This window comes from Python bivittatus, unplaced genomic scaffold, assembly GCF_059951505.1.
Source record: "Python bivittatus isolate LINGU-HERP-01145 unplaced genomic scaffold, Pbiv_v1 ctg000700_np1212, whole genome shotgun sequence".
Classification (NCBI taxonomy): domain Eukaryota; kingdom Metazoa; phylum Chordata; class Lepidosauria; order Squamata; family Pythonidae; genus Python; species Python bivittatus.
Window position 1 is genome coordinate 39,379,337 of NW_028277098.1, and position 18,869 is coordinate 39,398,205.

Below are 18,869 nucleotides of genomic sequence, written 5' to 3' on the forward strand. Positions count from 1 at the left end.
ATACCATATGATGTTATTGCCCTCTCCATTTTTTGCCTGTTAATGCTTCGTTTCATTCCAGCATGTTTTGCATTCACTTCATTCTAAAATTTTCCTAGGAACTGATCCATCAACACATTCCTATCTCCCCAAATAAATGGAAGCTAAATGGAAAGAGCCTTCCTTTTAAACACCAATCCCTAATTTGTCTTGGGTGATCATTGTTTTAGAATTATGGTAATCTGTTTGAAATTCATTATCATAGAATACTTCTAATTACTTACATAGCAGCAAGGATTTCCTTAATTATTTCATGACTGCAGATTATAAATAAGATAATTTGGAAATAAAGATTGAGGAATCTAAAACCCAGAAATTGCTGAATTGCAGTTCCCAGGATCCTTCTTTGTTGGTCATGCTGCCTGGGATTTCTGAGATTTGTTGTTCAGCAACATCTGGAGCATCACAAATTCACTAATGGTAGATAACATTGTCTTAGCAAACTGATAGAGAAAGATGCACATTTTCTAGGTACAAAAATCAAGCGGATATCTTATATAAAATAAGAACAGCCTTAGGTTTGTATAATAGACTGGTGCATTGGAGGCACATTTTTTGGAAGAGCAAGCTACATAATAATTAGCTTAGAGGGACAAATGAACTGGAAGATACCTTCTATGATAAGCCTGTTTCAGTGTGGGAGTAAGTAATGCCAGCTATAAAATTGCCTAAGATTGACTAGCTTCTCCACTCTAGGGAACATAAGGTTAATATTTCTACTTTCCATATAGGAAAAAAAAGCAGTTACAATGTGCCCACATATCTACATTAAATTTGTAGGGCTATATGTGTATGCTTTCTACATATAACAATATACTTGCTTTTTCCTTCTATGTGTAAACAATATTGCTTGTGGCAGAAGCTTCCTTCCTGTGTAAAATTGTCAAAGCAGACAGCATGTTGACAGTTACACTAGGTATCTCTGTCCTTGCTTTGAGTAAGGGAATAGATTTCATTTTTTCTTCCTTTTTCCCTGACCTCCCCTGTGACACAAAATCTGGCTTTATCTGGCTGTATTTTTATCTGGTTTTATTATGCTCCCTAAAAAAAATCACAGAGTTAACATTTTAAACAGATTTTAATTAAATATTAGATCAATGCTTGTTTTACCCAATTGCAAAATCTCAGGATAGGCAATAACAACTCCAGAAAAACCAGAACATGCAATTAAATATACACTAGCACATATTTGCTGTGTTCATAGAACATGCTAGACCAAAAAGTTCAGTTAATAAGCATACCTATAATGCCATTTTACTTCTACTGTATGCTGTTCATTAACCAAAGTCTTAGACTTATGTTCCCCATAACCAAACAGCTAGAATTTTGGATTTATGAAAACCGACGTTTTAACAAAGACTTCTTGTCTGCTTATGCAGATGTCATTTGGGTTTGAAAAATAAAATAAGTCTAAAGCTTTGGTTTTAAGAAGTCCATACAATTGGAATCAGTCATATAAGGACACCCACTGTGTACCATACCCGGGCAGTGTGTAGAAGTAATCTTTCAGAACTAGATGCTCAGAATGGGCACAGCTTGAGCCAAAAGTGGGTGATACCACCCCCATTATTCTCCCTTTCTCAGTCACTCCCCTATTTTTTTTTCCCCCTTCTAGCTGCTTTTCTCATTTTCTCATTTCTTTTTTGACCCTATCCATCCAGCTGCCAGGGGGAGATCTAAATGCTAGCTCAGACTAGACCAAGATCCCATGCGGCCTTAAACCCTGTTGATGGTCTTTTACTGAAGGCAGTAGCAAAACACTCACTAGTGTTAACAGAGTTGAGTTTTACTTTTAGGCTGTGTTCATGCAACATGGCTGACTGTTTGCCACTGTTCCGTGCTAAATGACATCTGATGATCCAGAGCAGATGATCAAAGAAATCTGAAGCTGCTCTGGTTATATCAGGGGGAACCATCTTTGGCAACGGACAGCATATGGCTTTTTTGTTTAACAGATTTTTGTTAAAAAAATAATAATTCTTTAAAAATCACACAAATCACACAATTGGGGCTGGGGGGTGCAGATCTCTCTGTCTGTATTTTATCTCTCCATGAGTCTGGGTGGAATGAAAAAAGTAAAACAGCATAGAGAACAGCTTCATTCCAGCAGGACAGCTTTAATTCCAGTTTGTAGAATATGATCTTATTCTGTAAAACTCATGATTACTTACAAAAAATTGGGGGTTATATGAGGCCTGAGCCCGATTTGAAAGTGACCACGTTTCTGCATTTCCACAAGACATTATACTTTTAAATGTGTTATAAAAAAACATCCTTACTGAAGCCATACAAATGTTTGGCTTCTGGTCTTAAAACCACACAAGTTAGAAGTGATATTAATGTCCCTTTCTAGTTTGTTTGACAAATTGTTTTATTGACAAACAGGTCTAAAAGCTGCATCTGAGAGGAGCAAAAGCAGGTGGGAAATGGATGTGCAATTGTTGGCTTAATTGCTATTTGCCTGCTTCAAATTGCACTTGGCAAGCACCTTTGCTTCCCTCTAGGAAGAGTAGCAGTTTAAGGAAGACAATTTTGACCTGTAAAAAGTGAGAAGTTAAGCACCTTCTTTCAAGCTGTCATTCCACATTGTAGACTGGCAGACTTTTTACAGAACTCCCATGCCATGATGTACAAATACAATGAATTTATTGTTTCTCAACAGCCAGAATTTAGCCATATAGGCTTGGTTAAAAAAAAAAATGTATCTGGAAGTATGTAAAGGGCAGCTTTTTTTCAGTAAATACAAATCACTTGATACTTTTTACTATTCCTGAAGTAGTGTTGTAAAAAAATGAAAGCTGGCATCTGCCCCTATGGTTCAAAGTTGAATTAAAAGATCAGTTTAAATTCATATGGCTAAAACTGTCCATATCACAGTTCCATGAATGCAAGATGGAAAATTTCCCTCTACTGTAGTCTTTTTCTACTCATTTAATAAGCAGATTTGGCACTGATTCTCTGCTGAGTTGCCAGCTTCCCTTTTCTCACCAAGGCTATTCAAATTACCTTATTTTCACTGGTACCCACATGTTCAATGATGATGTCTGCCCAAGGAAAGCTTAGTATGTGCTACCCTACACAAGAAGGCTTTTTTGCTGCCAATATTGTTACTGAGCACATGACTTCAAAGGGGTGAGCCTCACCTCTGCTACTCACATGGTGAGTTGCTCCCCCTTTTTAATGACTGAACCTGATTTGGTGATTAGGCCCTGTGTTCTAGAAGGAACAAAGACACCAACAATGATTGGAAGAGTAGGCCTGGATCCAATCTAACTTGCCTGAATGATCAGGTCTTGTACAAAACCAGTTTTACTGGAGGAATCACACTATGGAACTCTTTTCCCTTGAAGCTTTCTTGCAAATCCCAGTCTGAGCATCTTCCTGACAGCTTTTCTAAAGTTCAGGCTAAAACTGGAAGCTAAGCTGGAGGCTTGGTTTAACTCTTTTCTGCCTCTTTGATTTTTCTGTTTTCTATTGAACGTATTTTGGAACACAGTAGTGGGATGCAAAGTTCAAAATATCTCTGTGTTGTTTTTTTAAGAAAAAGTGGAAAGGAGAAAGGTAGTGGACAGAATGTAATTGTGCCATGAGAGTCAAGGTGAACATTTGGAGTCCTTTTCTTAGCTATATTTGTTCAAACAATGTGATCTTTTTGTGGGGGAGGAAATTCCAGGATTGGTAACCTTAATTTCAAACTATATGCTGCTTTGTGTCTTTCAGTTATATGTTGTCTTTATAAGAGTGTATTTTTCAGTTTTGTTGCTATGAATCAGGGATAAGCATTCTGATGCCTTCCAGATGCCTTCAATTGCAATCCCCATAATTTCCAGTTAGTGTGCCAGTGGTCATGGATTCTGGGCATTGTAATCTCAACAGTCTGGAAAACACCAGTTGCTATCCTTAGCATAAGTGTTGCTTGCATTAAATGCCCAAGTGAAAGGAACTGCATGGGAACCAATAAAGAACCAACAGGGTACTTCCCATCCTGCTGAACGCTGCACCCCAGGGCCCAAATCTCCCTAGAAATACACATGGTTTTCATGGCACAAAGGAAGAACTGGCAGACAAAAATTCCTTAAACAATGACCATTATTCCTACAGCTACATGGAGGACAATGTGATGACCAGTATCCTTTCCAATGTTAGTAATACAAATCTTATTTCTGCACATACAAATTATTACTGCAGCTCAATTACTGATATTTGAGCTGCAGATATACAAGGTGATCTCAGGAACTGTGATTACAGCACGTTTGGTGACAGTGTAATTTAAATCATCTTCCTAAATTGTTTTTAGCTCTTCTAGAAAATAAAATTATACTAGCAACAGCTGTGGAGTTACCATGGCATTCTCCATGCTACATTACATATAAAGCAAGCATCATATATGACATACTGGGATAATGTCATGTCGCATTGCATAGAAAGGTGGAAATTCTTTAAACCAAGGCTACTGTTTTCAGTCTTTGGCCATTGCTTTAAGAGAAGTTACAAATAACAGTCATTGCACACTCACAGTATTTCGGTGTTCTTTTTTTAGTGCAGCTACATCCATAGCAAACCACAATGATGCTAAAATAGAAACACGTGTAATGTCATCATGTAAATGCAGCCATTATGTACTTGTGTCCATAAGATACAAGTAGGTAAGTCACAACATTTGCTTGATGACATCTTTATGTGTGTTTTGTCATTTGCCCCCTCTTGCCCCCTGCCCTGCAGATATCCATGTTGAGTTGAACTATGTTGAATATAGTTCACACTAGTGCTTAGACCGTAAGTGTGCAGGTCCATGCCATTGAACTGATTGCTGGTCCTGCCAACAATCCCTAATCATTCTGAAGTTGCTCAAACCTATAGAATTTAGAAATGTATCTCTCAGTAATAATAGAAATAATAGTTAAAGAAACTTACCCTTTTCTAAAGTTGTCTCCTCAACTGATACCAATATTATCATCTAAATTCAGGCCATTAAAAGTTATCCCATTCTTCCTATGCAGAGCTAAGCCACTGGGTTTTTTTCCAATAATGCATGAGATTCCCATAAATCTCATAAGTGTAAAATTTAATTTTGAGTTTTTCCTTTGTGCTGTAACATGTTTAAATTATCACTAGTATTTTGGTTGGTTGGTTGGTTGGTTGGTTGGTTGGTTGGTTGGTTGGTTTTTTATCCTTGCATGATGTTATATTTTAGAGATTTTTTTTTCCAAAAACCACCATCTTTTATAATGAAATATCATATAACTTTATATACCTTAGGATGGTAAGCGAATGTTTGGTACATACTTCCGTGTTGGCTTTTATGGAACTAAATTTGGAGATCTGGATGAACAGGAGTTCATGTACAAGGAACCTGCAATAACAAAACTTGCTGAAATTTCTCATAGATTAGAGGTGAGATTTCCTGATCAAGCCTGGAATATTTGCCTACAGTTATGAGGATTTTTAACTGCTTTTGCTTTTAATTTTTTACAGTATTTAAATGAAGTTTTAACTGTCCTAGTTTTGGTAACTTCAATTTAGATTGTTTTGTAAGTCAACTTCATGGTTTAGTTTCGTTGGAAGTTGGGGTATATATCAAATAATATTTTTGATTTTAAAAATTCCCATATTTGTATATGTCTCATGCTTTCCCCATGCTGATACTTGCCTCCACTATATGGATAATTCTGTTTTGTCTATATGACAATTAGCAGTGGAAAATGAACTTCCTAAGAACATATATAATGCATAGAATTCTAAAATGTATTTATTTGATTTATATTCTGCCTTTCATTCCAGAGTTTAAGGTGCTTAACACAGTTTAACTTTAAACTTTAACACAGCATGTCATTCTATTTTTCCCACATCAACAACACTTTAAGTAGGTTAAGCTGAGAGAATTAGGACTATGACATGGATGTCCCAGGTTCAGATCCACCACCATCCGTGGTAAGATGATTTTGGACCATGTATTATCTTTCAGCCCAACGTGTCACAAATTTGCTATTATGGGGATAAAATTGGAGGAAAGAATGCTGTGTATGACACCTTGAGCTTCTGGGGGAAACACAGGACATAAATCATTATGCAGAATATGATGAGGAACAAGCATGGTAATAATAGGGAATGAGTGTAATAGTTGAAGCTGGAGAGATAAGAAATAGTGCTTTTCAGACCAGATAAAACTACTGGGTAAACATAGCAGGTATATTCCAGTTTTGAAGCTGGGAAAAGAATGGTCAATTGTCTGTTGACCAGAAAAGACTGAGATTGACAGATATACATGCCCACAGAGCTTCATTTCAATGTTCCACATCAGGCAGATCTTCTGTACATGTATGGCTTCTGTTTTGTCTGCAATAAACCATTTATCTATCTGCATCAAACCTGTTAACTTCAGCTGTTACCTTGTTCCTCACTTGGGGGGAAGTGGTGTTTCTAAAGACAAAAAAAATTGTTAAAAGTATATAAAACATTCCATGCATGGACTGTTACTTGCATAAACAGGCAGTTCTGGGTAGTTACTGCCTTGACTGAAACATGAGAACAGGTAGTCCTTATTTAGCAACCGTTTGCAGTTTTGATGGTAATGAAAAAGTAACTTTGTGACCAATCCTCACATTTATGACCTTTGCAGGTCTGTAAAGCAAAAGAAAGCTGAAGTAAGATAATAAGCACAGTCATGGTTTCACTTAGTGACTGCTTTGCTTAATGACCAAGTTGCTGGTCCCAATTGTGGTCACTAAACAAGGACCACCCTTTAGTATTTAGTTTAGGCATGGACCTGAAACATGCATATTCCAGGGTAGGAGACAGGAAAGAAAATTCAAATCCTTCTGTTGTGTTGGCTAAGGCAGATAAGGAAATGGAAAGGGCTAAGAAGATCAGGGATGCCATGTGTAGGTTGGTTGGGTATCTCACATTTGAATCAAAGTGCTTTAGTGGCAGTGGTGGATAACAGGGGAGGGAGGTGTAAAGAGAAGGAAGGTGCTAGGAAAGGGGAGAGGACAGTGGATATGCCTCAACTGAATTCAGATGTAGAGTTGCAGGGAAGAAAGATGTTGGGTTTTGGTTTGGCCAAATCACAACCCAACCAGAATGGTTTGGCCAAATGTCTGAGCCACATTGTGTGTATTTCATGCATTAAATGCACGCTATAAGATTTATAGTTGTGCTGAATTTGAAGTCTAACAATGATACCATAACTACAGTGTATCAAGGCTTTCAAACTTGCTTCCTGATTATATTTCCTGCTACAGTATTAGCCAGTTTGATGTAGTGGTTAAATCACCAGGCTAGAAATGGGAGACTCTGAATTCTAGTCCTGCCTTAGGCACGAAGCAAGCTGGGTGACCTTGGGACTCTCTCTCTCTCTCTCAGCCCTAGGAAGCAGGAAATTGCAAACCACTTCTGAAATCTTATCAAGAAAAACTAAAGGGACTTGTCCAGGCAATCGCTAGGAGAGTGACTCAAAGGCACCCCCTCCCCCCAAAACAAGTAATTGCTTCTGAATTTTAAAATTATTTGCAAGACAAAGCTTGCAAATGATGAGATGGAATGTCCATTTTTGCTCAACTTTTGTTTAAAATGTTGGCTTCTGGTTTCAGTTCCCAATGTCATGTTTATCGTTTTCAGGGATTTTACGGAGAAAGGTTTGGTGAAGATGCTGTTGAAGTTATTAAGGATTCTAATCCTGTTGACAAGTGCAAATTAGATGCCAATAAAGTAAGAAATTAATTTCCAATTAAACATTGTATTTTAGGTCTTGTCTGGATGAACGTTCTTCTGCATGGTGTTAGAAATGCCCTAGTTCTACCCGCCCCCCACTCACACCCCCAATCCCTACATCCCAAGGGAATAAGGATTACAAGTTGTTTCAGGGTCATTTCTACTTAGAATCTCATTTGGAATTCTTATCTACACTTTCCCTTTCAAACCAAATATAAATAGCATGTTTCAGGAATGAAAGTTGGAACACTTAATAAACTATTTTGACCAGGAAGAGAAGAGCTGCTCTCTTTTTATACTGCTTCTGCTCTGTCAACATTTGTATAGCTCTTACTTAAACTTTATTATGGCCAAAGACCAGCATAAAACAATACAATATAAAAAGTTTATTAAAAATCACATGATGAAGAGGGGGAAACATACAGAACCAATCAGGGTATAATCAAAACTACCACAGTAGGTACTAAAAAACAGAATAATAAAAAGCCAAAGAATATTTAATAGTCAAGCTAATCCTAAATGGAGATAGAATGGATAAAATCAAGATAACAGTAGAACCATTATAAAATTACTCTACATAAAATATATTCAACAATGCATAAAACAGGAAAATATCAGTATATAAAAGAATGACTCTAAAAACTCTGGCCAAAAACAGAACGCATACATGTAAAAAACAATTAACTATTCCAGAAAAGTTATTACAAAGGAGCCTAGGAGCAAAGGAAGGGGGAAAAAAACAGTCTGAGGGGAAAAAACAGTTATTGGTGACATTTTGGAGGAGCCAACTTCTTCCTGATCTTACATGCCACCGCATAAAATGTTGCTAGATTATACTTTATGGTGGAGCTCTTGCCAGAGTATAGGAAAGATGCTTAGAAATGCCTGGGATGACCTGGAAGTCCGCAAGCAGTGGTATAATAGAGGTGCTTCAACATGGCTATAATATTATCAAGCAAGGAGTGCATGCTCAGTTGCTTCTACCACACCATCCTGACAGGGGCACCATTGTCCTGGATAGGAGGTTGTTTTTATATTTCCCCTCTAGCACCACAGAAGGGAGGACACTTCACCTTGCTCGGATAAAAGCTTTTCTGTGAGGTGCGAGGCAGGTTGTAGAATGTACCTTATGCGCTGCTCCACTGGCAGTGTAGGGCTGCCTAGATCAATTTGGCACTCCACATCCATAACACGTAGATTAATGACAGACATTGCCGGATCATAATCCCTTTTCAGTGCTTCTTGAGGAGAAAGACAGTATGTCTAATTTGCTTACAAGGGAGCTCATCCAGAAAGCCTTATAGTTATCTGACAGTGTCAGCCCTCGGGTAAGAAGACAAGTTTCAACCAGTAAGTGAAACTTAAGAGCCAGACTCTAGCCTCTACCTTCATCATACCTGATTCAAGTCATATTAGATACATCACAAGGCACTGAAACCCCACACTGAGAAATTTGGACTGGATTTGTTCCAGGGGGACAAAACTGGGGATTCTCGTACAGTTGTTTGAAAATATATTTGCTCCCTTTTGATTACCCTGAATCTTTGTATATTTTTGCTACTGAATCAAAAGTTTCACATGAATCTTCCTGATACAGAAAGGGAGTCTGACTTAACAAATGACCCCAATGTTTGGTGCTTGTTTAATTTATTTCATAAAACAAAGTCATCCAACCTGTGCCAGTGTGAAAAAGTAATCACCCTGTTAGATTCCGTGACTGGTTGCAACATCTATAGCTGCAATAACTGCAACCAAACACTTCCTATAATTGTCTCCTCAGTCTCTCATGTCACTGTGTGGGGATTTTGGCACACCTTCATGGCAAACTGCTTCAGTTTAGGAGCACTTGAAAGCAGTTTTCTCATAAACTGCTTGTTTCAGAACCTGCCGATATTTCTACGGGGAAGGGCTTGTTCCAGTATTAGGAGAACCTCTCAACTCTGTGATCAGGTATGTTCTAACACTGTTGACTGTATTGTTATTAATCTGTTTTCCTTCCTCAGGCTTATATACAAATAACTTATGTCGAGCCTTACTTTGATACTTATGAAATGAAGGACAGGATAACTTATTTTGACAAAAACTACAACTTGCGGCGATTCATGTATTGTACCCCGTTCACGTTGGATGGCAGAGCTCATGGGGAATTGCACGAACAGTTCAAAAGGAAGACTATTTTGACAACTTCACATGCTTTTCCTTACATTAAGACCAGGATAAATGTCATTCACAAGGAAGAAGTAAGTCCTGTACTTCTGTTATACTGTGCCTTTGAGAGAGATGAAAGTGCTAGATACCTGAAGGAAATGATGGATGTTAAACAATGTGCTCAGTACAATATTTTCACCTAGCTCAGTCATGATTTGCTAACACTCAAAAATGTTCAACTAAGTGTTTTTAATTTGGTAGCTTCTTCTCAAACATTTGAGAAAACAGCCTTTGCTTCGTTCATCAAAAAATTCTGCTCCTGCTGCTGCTATTATTAGCATGGATGTATGTGGTCGTTGTATTGACAAGCACTCTGAGTTTATAGAGGCTTATAATTTAAAGTACAACTAAGGGAATGAAGTAGAGGAAAGAATGAAGTGAAAGAATGCACCTGTATCTTTGTGAGTCTTTGATTAAATTAATGGCCCATCGTCCCATTCCATTCCTTAAAACAGCAGAACTGAAATAGTTGGATGAAGGAGTAGTATTGGCCCCCCACTGCCACGTAGACAATCTTCAGAGGGAATTGTGTCTTCTCCACAAAACATAGGCGTTTCATCTGAAGTGACTATTGTTGGGAATCTCTGTGTACCACTTTGCTTTGTAGTTCTCAGGATTAAAAAAATAATATCATTACAAATAAAAGTATGTTTCTCAAATTACTAATTTGTGCATTGGCTTAGTAGCAATCTTTCACAAACAATAATCTTTTCTGCTTCATTATCACCATCACTAAATTGTGAATTGATTAGATCCACAGATCACGCTAAATAACGTTATGTTTGGTTTTGGCTTTGGCTTTGCACTAGATATGAACTGGATGAGCTTTATAAACCATAATTTAGATTTTGTGCATGAACTATGAAGTATTCTGCAAACCATGGTTCAAATAAACCATGATTTAACATAGTGTGTGAATCTTGGTATCATCAATAAGTCATTAGGGTCTGTTGCTTATTAAACTGCCCTGACTTTCTGTCAGGACATTTTAAAGATTGTTCAGGTTTTCTGCTGCAGAAGGCTAGTATATGGCACTAGAAAATTAGCTGAAATGTGAGATGGGCTGCTTGGGACATCTAGGCAGCAGTGACCACCTGTTTCTGCCCTAATTTTTCAGTAATACTCTGCACTGAGCAATGGGGAAAAAATCCAAATGTTTTCTTCCCCTTATTTAGAAGAAAACATTTATTTCCCTTTTAATTATAATGAAAAATAAAATCCCTGTCAATTTTCTTAATGCCTTTGCATGTTCCTGGGTGTTTATTTCCTTAGATAATTTTGACACCAATTGAAGTTGCCATTGAGGACATGCAGAAAAAAACCCAAGAACTGGCTTTTGCAACACATCAAGATCCAGCAGATCCAAAAATGCTCCAGATGGTGCTTCAGGGTTCAGTAGGCACCACTGTAAATCAGGTAAGAATACACAGTGTCATAATGGGTTCTTAATCACAATGATTTTAGCATTTGAAAGGTGAAGTATACTGTTAAACACAGATCTGCATTTTGATGACTACATGGAGAACTTTAAAAGGCATGCAGTATCAGCTCACCAGAATAATGGAACAAGGTATAAAATGGATGATTGAATCAGCATTTAGATCTGTCAAATTCATTATGTAGAGAAATATATATGTTTAAACATATCCTAGAAATGTGAATTTAAGTGTAATTATTTGCAGATATAATACAGGTAGCATTACCAGGCAATTCTAACACAATTCAGGCTTCTTCCTGGTAGCATATATGGAGGTGAAAAAAGTGGACGTTTTCCATCATAGGCTTCAGTTGTGGTCCCTGGGCCAATAGGAAACAAGAATATGCAATTATCATGATTGGCAAAGGAGAGATAAAATTTCAACCCTCTTTCTCCCTAAAGAGCCACTTTTATCTGAGATCCAGATGGCCCCCACTCTGCTGTTGTTTAGAAGAGCTGTGAAGACCTGGCCTGTCACCCAGGCCTTTGGCAAGGGAGAATGAGACCCCTTGCTTCATTGCGCTTGCCATTTTTTTCTTTATTTTTTATGTGTTACTGTAATTTTTTTTATTGTTGGGAGCCACCCAGAGTCTTTGAGATTCGGGCGACATACAAGTTTGACAACCACCTCCTCCTCCTCCTCCTCCTCCTCCTCCTCCTCCTCTGTTGCACAGTCAGCCAGATGTTTAGACTGGATTTGGCATTTTTATCCATCTGTTGAACACAATCTAAAACACAACCTAAAACATTTTGATAGTTCTAGCTTTGGGCCAGAAACAACTATAGGAATTTCAGGGTGGTTTTAGGAAGCAAATTGGACAAGGCTGATGCCCGTCACCCCATATCTTCCCTCTACCAGCTCTCCATGTAGTATATCCCATTGGCCTGATGTTCCTGATATTTCTAAAGTCTCCCCTTCCGTCTGTCCCCTGAGCCTCTGCTGAAGTCTCTGCACAGCATACTAACCAGCCTCCCTTGTCCCCGATCTTCCCAGTGCATTTCCTCCTCTGCCTGCCCTTAGCTGCTACTGCCCCAGTGTGGCATATTCCATAGGCCCACTTCATTCCATTTCCAGAACAAAGATACATATTTCAGTTTGGACATGAACCACCTGACAGCATGAAACCATTTCTGAACGAACTGTTTTGCACACCCCTAGTTAATATTTTTCCTTTTCCTTCCATAGTAACTGAAGTAGACAGAGCCCTTGGTGAGATGAGCTCTGTCACCTCTAGGCTATACCCCTAGTTGGTATTTGCAGCCCAAGAGGGGACAGGAGCCTGGGACTAGGTCATTATGAATGCATCATTGCAGGAAGGGAAGATGCTAGACTCTTGAAGAGGCTGCTGGCATATTAGACAGTGATTGCCCAGTTTCCAAACTTCTCTTTTTATGAAAGGCTATTGAGAAGGTGATAGGAAGGCAGTTATCTAGCCTTTTTCAGTTAGATATTAGGCCTGGGCATTGGTTGGAAATTGCATTGGTCACTGTTGTCCACCTGCAGCAAGGCACATTTTAGGGAGCGTGTGACCTTTGATACCATTGACTATGATATCCTGAACTTCTTGCAAGAACTGGGAGTTAGAGGTTGCTGTTTTATGGTGATTCTGCTCCTTTCTGAGTGAATAGTTTCAATCAGTGCATGGGGGAGAGGAGAGTTCAAGCTCTAGGGCACTTCAATATGGGGAGTCACAGGGATCTCCCCCCTTTATTTCACATCTGCATGAACCTGCTGAAACAGGTTGTTTGAAAGTTTGGGGCATTATCTTCAGAGTGATGATGATACCCAACTAAGCATCTCCACCCCAGACTATCAAAAGATGTGATCAAAGTTTTGACCTGGTGACTGGAGGCTGTGAGTTTCTGAATACCGTATTTTTCCGACAATAAGACGCCCCCATGTACAAGACGACCCCCACTTTTCCAACCCAAAATTAAAAAATCAATATTTTAAAGATAGTGCAGAACACATTTTTATTTAGTAATTAGTTAACATTTACTTGATACACTCGGTGGGAGGAGGTCCAAACCGTCTCTCTGCAGCTCTGTTTCCAGGCTCTTTTGCATAACTGACTACATTCAAGCACGAGGGAAACTGCAGATAGCTTGTCTCTGCAAACAGCCTTCCTCTAATTGGTTTGTTCAGCATCAGCTGACGTCAGTTACATCAGGCTCGTGATTGGAGGAAGTCTGTTTGGGAGACAAGCTATTTCACTCGTGATTGGAGGCTAGCAATAGGAGGAAGCCTCTCTGCAGAAACAAAGTATGGGCAGTTTTGCAACCGCGCGATTCTCGGCTGACTTCCTTGAATAAGACGCCCGTCAGTTTTTAGGGTAAGGATTTTAGAAAAAAGTATTGTCTTATAGTCGGAAAAATACGGTATATTAACCCAAGCAAAATACAGTGGCTGTTGGCCCAGAAGCTGGATGAATCTGGGACAGAACCAACTTCAGCCCTTCATGGGAATGTGCTCCTCCAGAACATGTTAGTATGCAGTGTGGGAGTTCTCCAGCTTCTGGTAGAAATGTGACCAGGACAGGCTTTGCCCAGCTTGGACTGGGTGCAAAAAGCACTGGCAACAGTTACTCATGTCACCATCTTATTTTTGGAGTACTATAACATGCTCTAAATGGAACTGCCTTCAAAGGCCATCCATAAACTATTGCAGCTGCCCATATTAAATATCTAGTATACCTACATAATGCTAATTCTGCAGGAACTGCATTGATTGCCATTTGATTTCTGGGTGCAATTCAAGATGGTTATTACCTTTAAAGTCCTACACAATTTGGACCATTTGCTCCAAATCAAATCTGCCTACCCAAGATGTGCTTGCTGAGAGTCCCTATCCCCATGAAATGTAACAGGAGCAAACCCAGAGGCAAGAATTTTCTGCAGGAGGTCTCCTATTGAGGAACACCCTCCAACCAGATATAAAATTAATATCCTCACTTCTGATATTAAGGAAGCAGTTGAAAACTTCATTCTCCCAAAAAGTATTTGGGATGGTGAAGAGGTTGTACCTATAATGAGTGGGGGTGCCAGTAGTATGACTAAGAAATGCATTTATGGATTAGACTGTTTATTCTGATATTTTATTGATTTTTGTAATGTTGATAGTTTGAGGATGTAGCTATATGTTGTTTAGCATCATACAACTGAAGTAGCATAATTCTAAATAAACACCCCAAGATTACCTGTAAAATGCTGCCCCCCCCCAATATGTTAAAGGCAATTTACCCCTTCCGCTCAATTGTGATGTGGTTTTTGTGTTGTGTATCTAAGGGCTTTTAGTGTATAGATTAAAGAAATCTTACATTTCATTAAACCTTTTGTGTCCATAAAATTATTCCATCCTCTTTTTCTATTTAAGGGGCCACTGGAGGTTGCCCAAGTGTTCTTATCTGAAATACCCAACGATCCTAAACTCTTTCGCCACCATAACAAACTACGGCTTTGTTTCAAAGACTTTACAAAAAGGTACTGTGTCATTTCTTGTGAAGACCTGTGCTTTTTTCCCTTGAGTTAGCAAAAAACCTTTGTATTTGATAGGGTGCTCATTACTATGCCTCTTGTGTTATTCAAGTCCCTTCCCACTTTTCAGCCCAGTGGATACTAGGCTGAGTTTCTTAATACACTTCAATATAATTTTGAGAAATCACTGAAATGTTACTCCACTTTTTTTCTGAAAAAGCACATTCATCATTATGTTTGGGACTATGCTGCCTATTTACATTTGTAAAATGTGGAGATCAGACATTTATCATAGCCAGCAAACTGGCTTCATTTCCTTAAAAAAAGCTTTCTGTATTAGAAAAAGACAGAATTTCTTGGTAGCAGCTGTATCAAAACATAGAGAAACTACAGCAGTGTTTGAAAAGCCAGCTTCAGTAGTACAGTCCCACTATCCTAGAATCAAGTTCTACTAATTTTATGTGAAATGGGCTTTCAAATAGGCATAGATAGTAGTATCTAGGAAGCTTAAGGATGAGCAAAGAGAAACTGACAAAATGCTTAATTAGCTCCCAGTAAGTTTATGATCATTTGCTCAGTCAAAATGCACTGTACTGTGTTCTAGGTGTGAAGACGCACTACGCAAAAACAAAAGCTTGATTGGTCCAGACCAAAAAGAATATCAGCGGGAGCTTGAAAGAAATTATCATCGTCTCAAGGAAGCCCTTCAGCCCCTGATCAATAGAAAAATACCCCAATTATACAAGGCTGTTCTTCCTGCTGCTTGCCACAGGTCATTCTAATATAACATCTCATATTTTTCCCCAAACGCCTCCTGAATGGGAAAAAACAAACAAACATAAAAATATCTAATGTAACCTGTTGGGTAAGATGGTGGCATTTTTTGTATTACATTTTGCCTGGCTCAAAGCCAGACTGTTTTTTTTTCCTTCTGTCCTGGGTAGAGAATAAGAAATTCCACGAACTGACAAATTTAACTTTTATTGCCTGATATGCTATGTCTTCTCTTTATATGGTGCATCCAGTAGGTAGATTCAGTATAACTTCTAGGAAGCATCACACTGAGTTTTATGTATAAATGGATTTGAGGAGGAGTACTCAGAAGAAGCTCCTTGACTGATCTCATCTGTTTGATGAGAGGGTATTTCATTGGGCAACAGAAGATAAATGTGCCCAAAAAGTATCATTACAAGGATGTGTTGTCCTGGTGGAATGCTGTTATTTAATTTTGTATAAGCATAGTATAAAATGAAAAATCAAAAATATAAGGTGGAATTGAGATAAAATTAGTTTAGCATTGAAAATTAATCATCCCACTTTTTTTGTATGTATGCCTTTGAGTCAGTTTTGACTCCTTGCACTTTATATGGGCAAGTCCACACAGTTTCCTACAACATTTTCAGAAGTGGTTTGGCTTTGCCTTTTTCCTAGGGTTGATAGTGACTGGCTCAGAGTAACTCAGTTTGTTTCTATGCCTAAAGCAGGTTTAGAATCCATGGTCTCCTGGTTTTTAATCCAGTATCCTTAACCACTATATCAAACTGGCTCTGAATAATCACATTAAGACAAACATTAAGACATGTTTAATCAGTATTAATTTCAATTGGGTGATTAAATATACATAATTATTGAAATGTGCATGTGTATTTAACTTCAACTGGATGATGGCACATGAAGGAGAAGCACACAAAATGATGGGGCATCGAGTGTCCCATTTTACATAGATAGCTACCAGTATACTGCACTGATGATCCATTGGAGACATGTTTGCAGTTTTTTGGAACCCCAGGCAACTGTCCCCTACCAACCCTCTCTTGTGGATTTTAGCATGAGTACAGGTTGTCCTCAGTTAACTATGGTAATTGGGACGGGAATTTCCATCGCTTAGTGATGCAATTATAAAGCGTGACATCACATGACTGTGTCACTTAGTGACAGCAATCTCTGCAGTCCCCTAAAGTCAGTGGGAAAGCCAGCGGGAAGTTGCAAGTCCCAGGCAGCTTACAGGCAGCTAAGTGGCTGCTGCCAGGTGGGAGAGGGAGCACGGGGGTGTGCAGGTGGGCCAGGAGACGCGGCATGAGCACAGTGGGGCTGGGGGTGACTGCTGCCTGGTGGGGGAGGGTGCAAGGGTGGCTGAGGATGCAACACAAGCACAAGGCTTGGGGAGGGTGCACGAGGGTGTGCAAGTGGCCGGGGAAACATGGTGTAGGCGCAGTGTGAGCGAAGCAAGGCTCAGGGAGGGTGTGCAAGTGGCAGTGAGGCTTGGGGAGGGTGCATGAGTTGCAGCAAGGCTCGGGAAGGGTGCAGGGAGGGTATGCAAGTGGCTGGGAAGGCACAGCACAAGCACAGAGGGGCTAGGGGAGGGTGTGCAGGTGGGAGAGACTTACCTGAGTGACTTGCGACCTTCCCTGCTGGCTTCCCCATTGACTTTACTTGTGGGAAGCCGGCAGGGAAGGTCACAAATAGCAATCACGTGACTGTGGATGTTGCAACCATTTTAAGTGCAAGCCGGTTACCAAGTGTCCAGATTGCAATCACGTGACTGCAGGGGTGCTGGGACGGCTGGAATTTCGAGGACTGGTTGTAACTAGTACTTGTTCAGCAGCATTGTAACTTCGAATGGTTGCTGAACAAGTGGTTGTTAACTGAGGACTACCGGTATTGCATTAGTTAGAGGTAGTTAATTCTACAGAAGAAACACTATTTGCTACTGAAGATTTTTCTTCAATAGCAAAGTTGATTCTGTTGTTTAAGTTGGAAAGGTAGTAGCTTATTTCATGTTTTGTTTTTTTTCCCTCCCCAGAGATTCCTTCAGCAGAATGAGCCTTCGCAAAATGGACATCTAAGCATCCCAGAAGGCACTTAGGGTTTTAAGGTACTGAAAAAGCAAGTTCAGTGTTATCAACACCAGGAAATTTGTGAAAGTTTTATTTGGATATAAAACTTTGGATTTTGCTCTGGGCAGCTAACACACCCTCTTATGACTTGCATGGGAGCATTAAGTGGCCAAATCTTTTCTCCTGGATTATGAAAATGTAGTTTTAAAAGTTTGTTTTTGTAAATCTATCACAACAGTATGAAAGTATTTTTAAAGCTTTTCTTTTTTAATATTCAAAGGTACTCTGAATTCATCAACCTTATTTATAGCATTCTCTAATGTGATTTTTTAGTTTGTATATTTAATTTATAATAGCATTTGAAAAAGCAAACCATTTTTAATATAGTGTTCGTTTATATTAATGGTACTATTAAATATTTGAATGTTTCCACTTTATTTCATGCTTTTCCTATTCATCTCCACATGCAAACATTTTTAAAAAAAATATGGACAGGTATTATTGAAAGGAATGATTTCATTTTTAAATTTACTCATTCTATATATGCATGATTATTACATGTGTGCCTAAAATTACTAGAATAGCTTGGATATGGGGAATGGAGCATTATACTGTATCTTTTGAGTCTAAAAACTGTAGTTTCAAATACTGTTTTGGGTCACTGTAAATAAAACAGAAGTTCTGACTAACAGGTAAGACACAGTTTACAAATATATCTCACCTCCCCCATCTCTGCTGAAGTGTTATGCTGGGGGGTTTTTTATAGGACACTGCACAGGAAGGATGAAGTGGACTAAAGTCACATTTAATATAAGAATAACTAGTCATATTCTGTTGTACCACAATATTCACTATTTTATTAACAGATTTGAATGTTCACATTCTAGGTAATTTATTTTTCTTCACTGTAAGGTCATGAACCTTTATTTGTAATGATTGGACAGCTTTCTTGATTGCTTCCCAAGTGCCTCTTCCATATGGATGTAAGGGAGAAATTATCTGGAATGTTTTTCTCCACAGTTCCTGGCCTGATCTGGCCCATTTTTAAGTTTAAGCCTTCTTTTGCCAGTGTCTTTCCTCATACCGAATTTGGTATCATTTTGTTTGGTTATGGAATTACGATA

The 18,869-nt window shown here is 38.8% G+C and overlaps 1 protein-coding gene across 8 annotated transcripts in view; it reads left to right on the top strand.

Moving 5' to 3' along the window:
- Nucleotides 1-18,860, top strand: part of DOCK7 (dedicator of cytokinesis 7) — a 138,177-nt gene extending 119,317 nt beyond the window's left edge. For 2 of the 8 annotated variants that reach the window (XM_088154292.1, XM_088154293.1), the window contains exons 43-49: nt 5,299-5,433; nt 7,657-7,746; nt 9,753-9,989; nt 11,230-11,373; nt 14,808-14,914; nt 15,513-15,680; nt 17,712-18,844. In XM_088154292.1, the coding sequence (XP_088010418.1) occupies nt 5,299-5,433; nt 7,657-7,746; nt 9,753-9,989; nt 11,230-11,373; nt 14,808-14,914; nt 15,513-15,680; nt 17,712-17,754 (924 nt within the window). In that variant the 3' untranslated portion in view covers nt 17,755-18,844. Of the gene's footprint in view, nt 1-5,298; nt 5,436-7,656; nt 7,747-9,752; nt 9,990-11,229; nt 11,374-14,807; nt 14,915-15,512; nt 15,681-17,711 lie in introns of those variants that run through there. The other 6 variants (XM_088154291.1, XM_025170719.2, XM_015889121.3 and 3 more) reach the window with 6 other exon arrangements.
- Nucleotides 18,861-18,869: the final 9 nt, after the last annotated feature.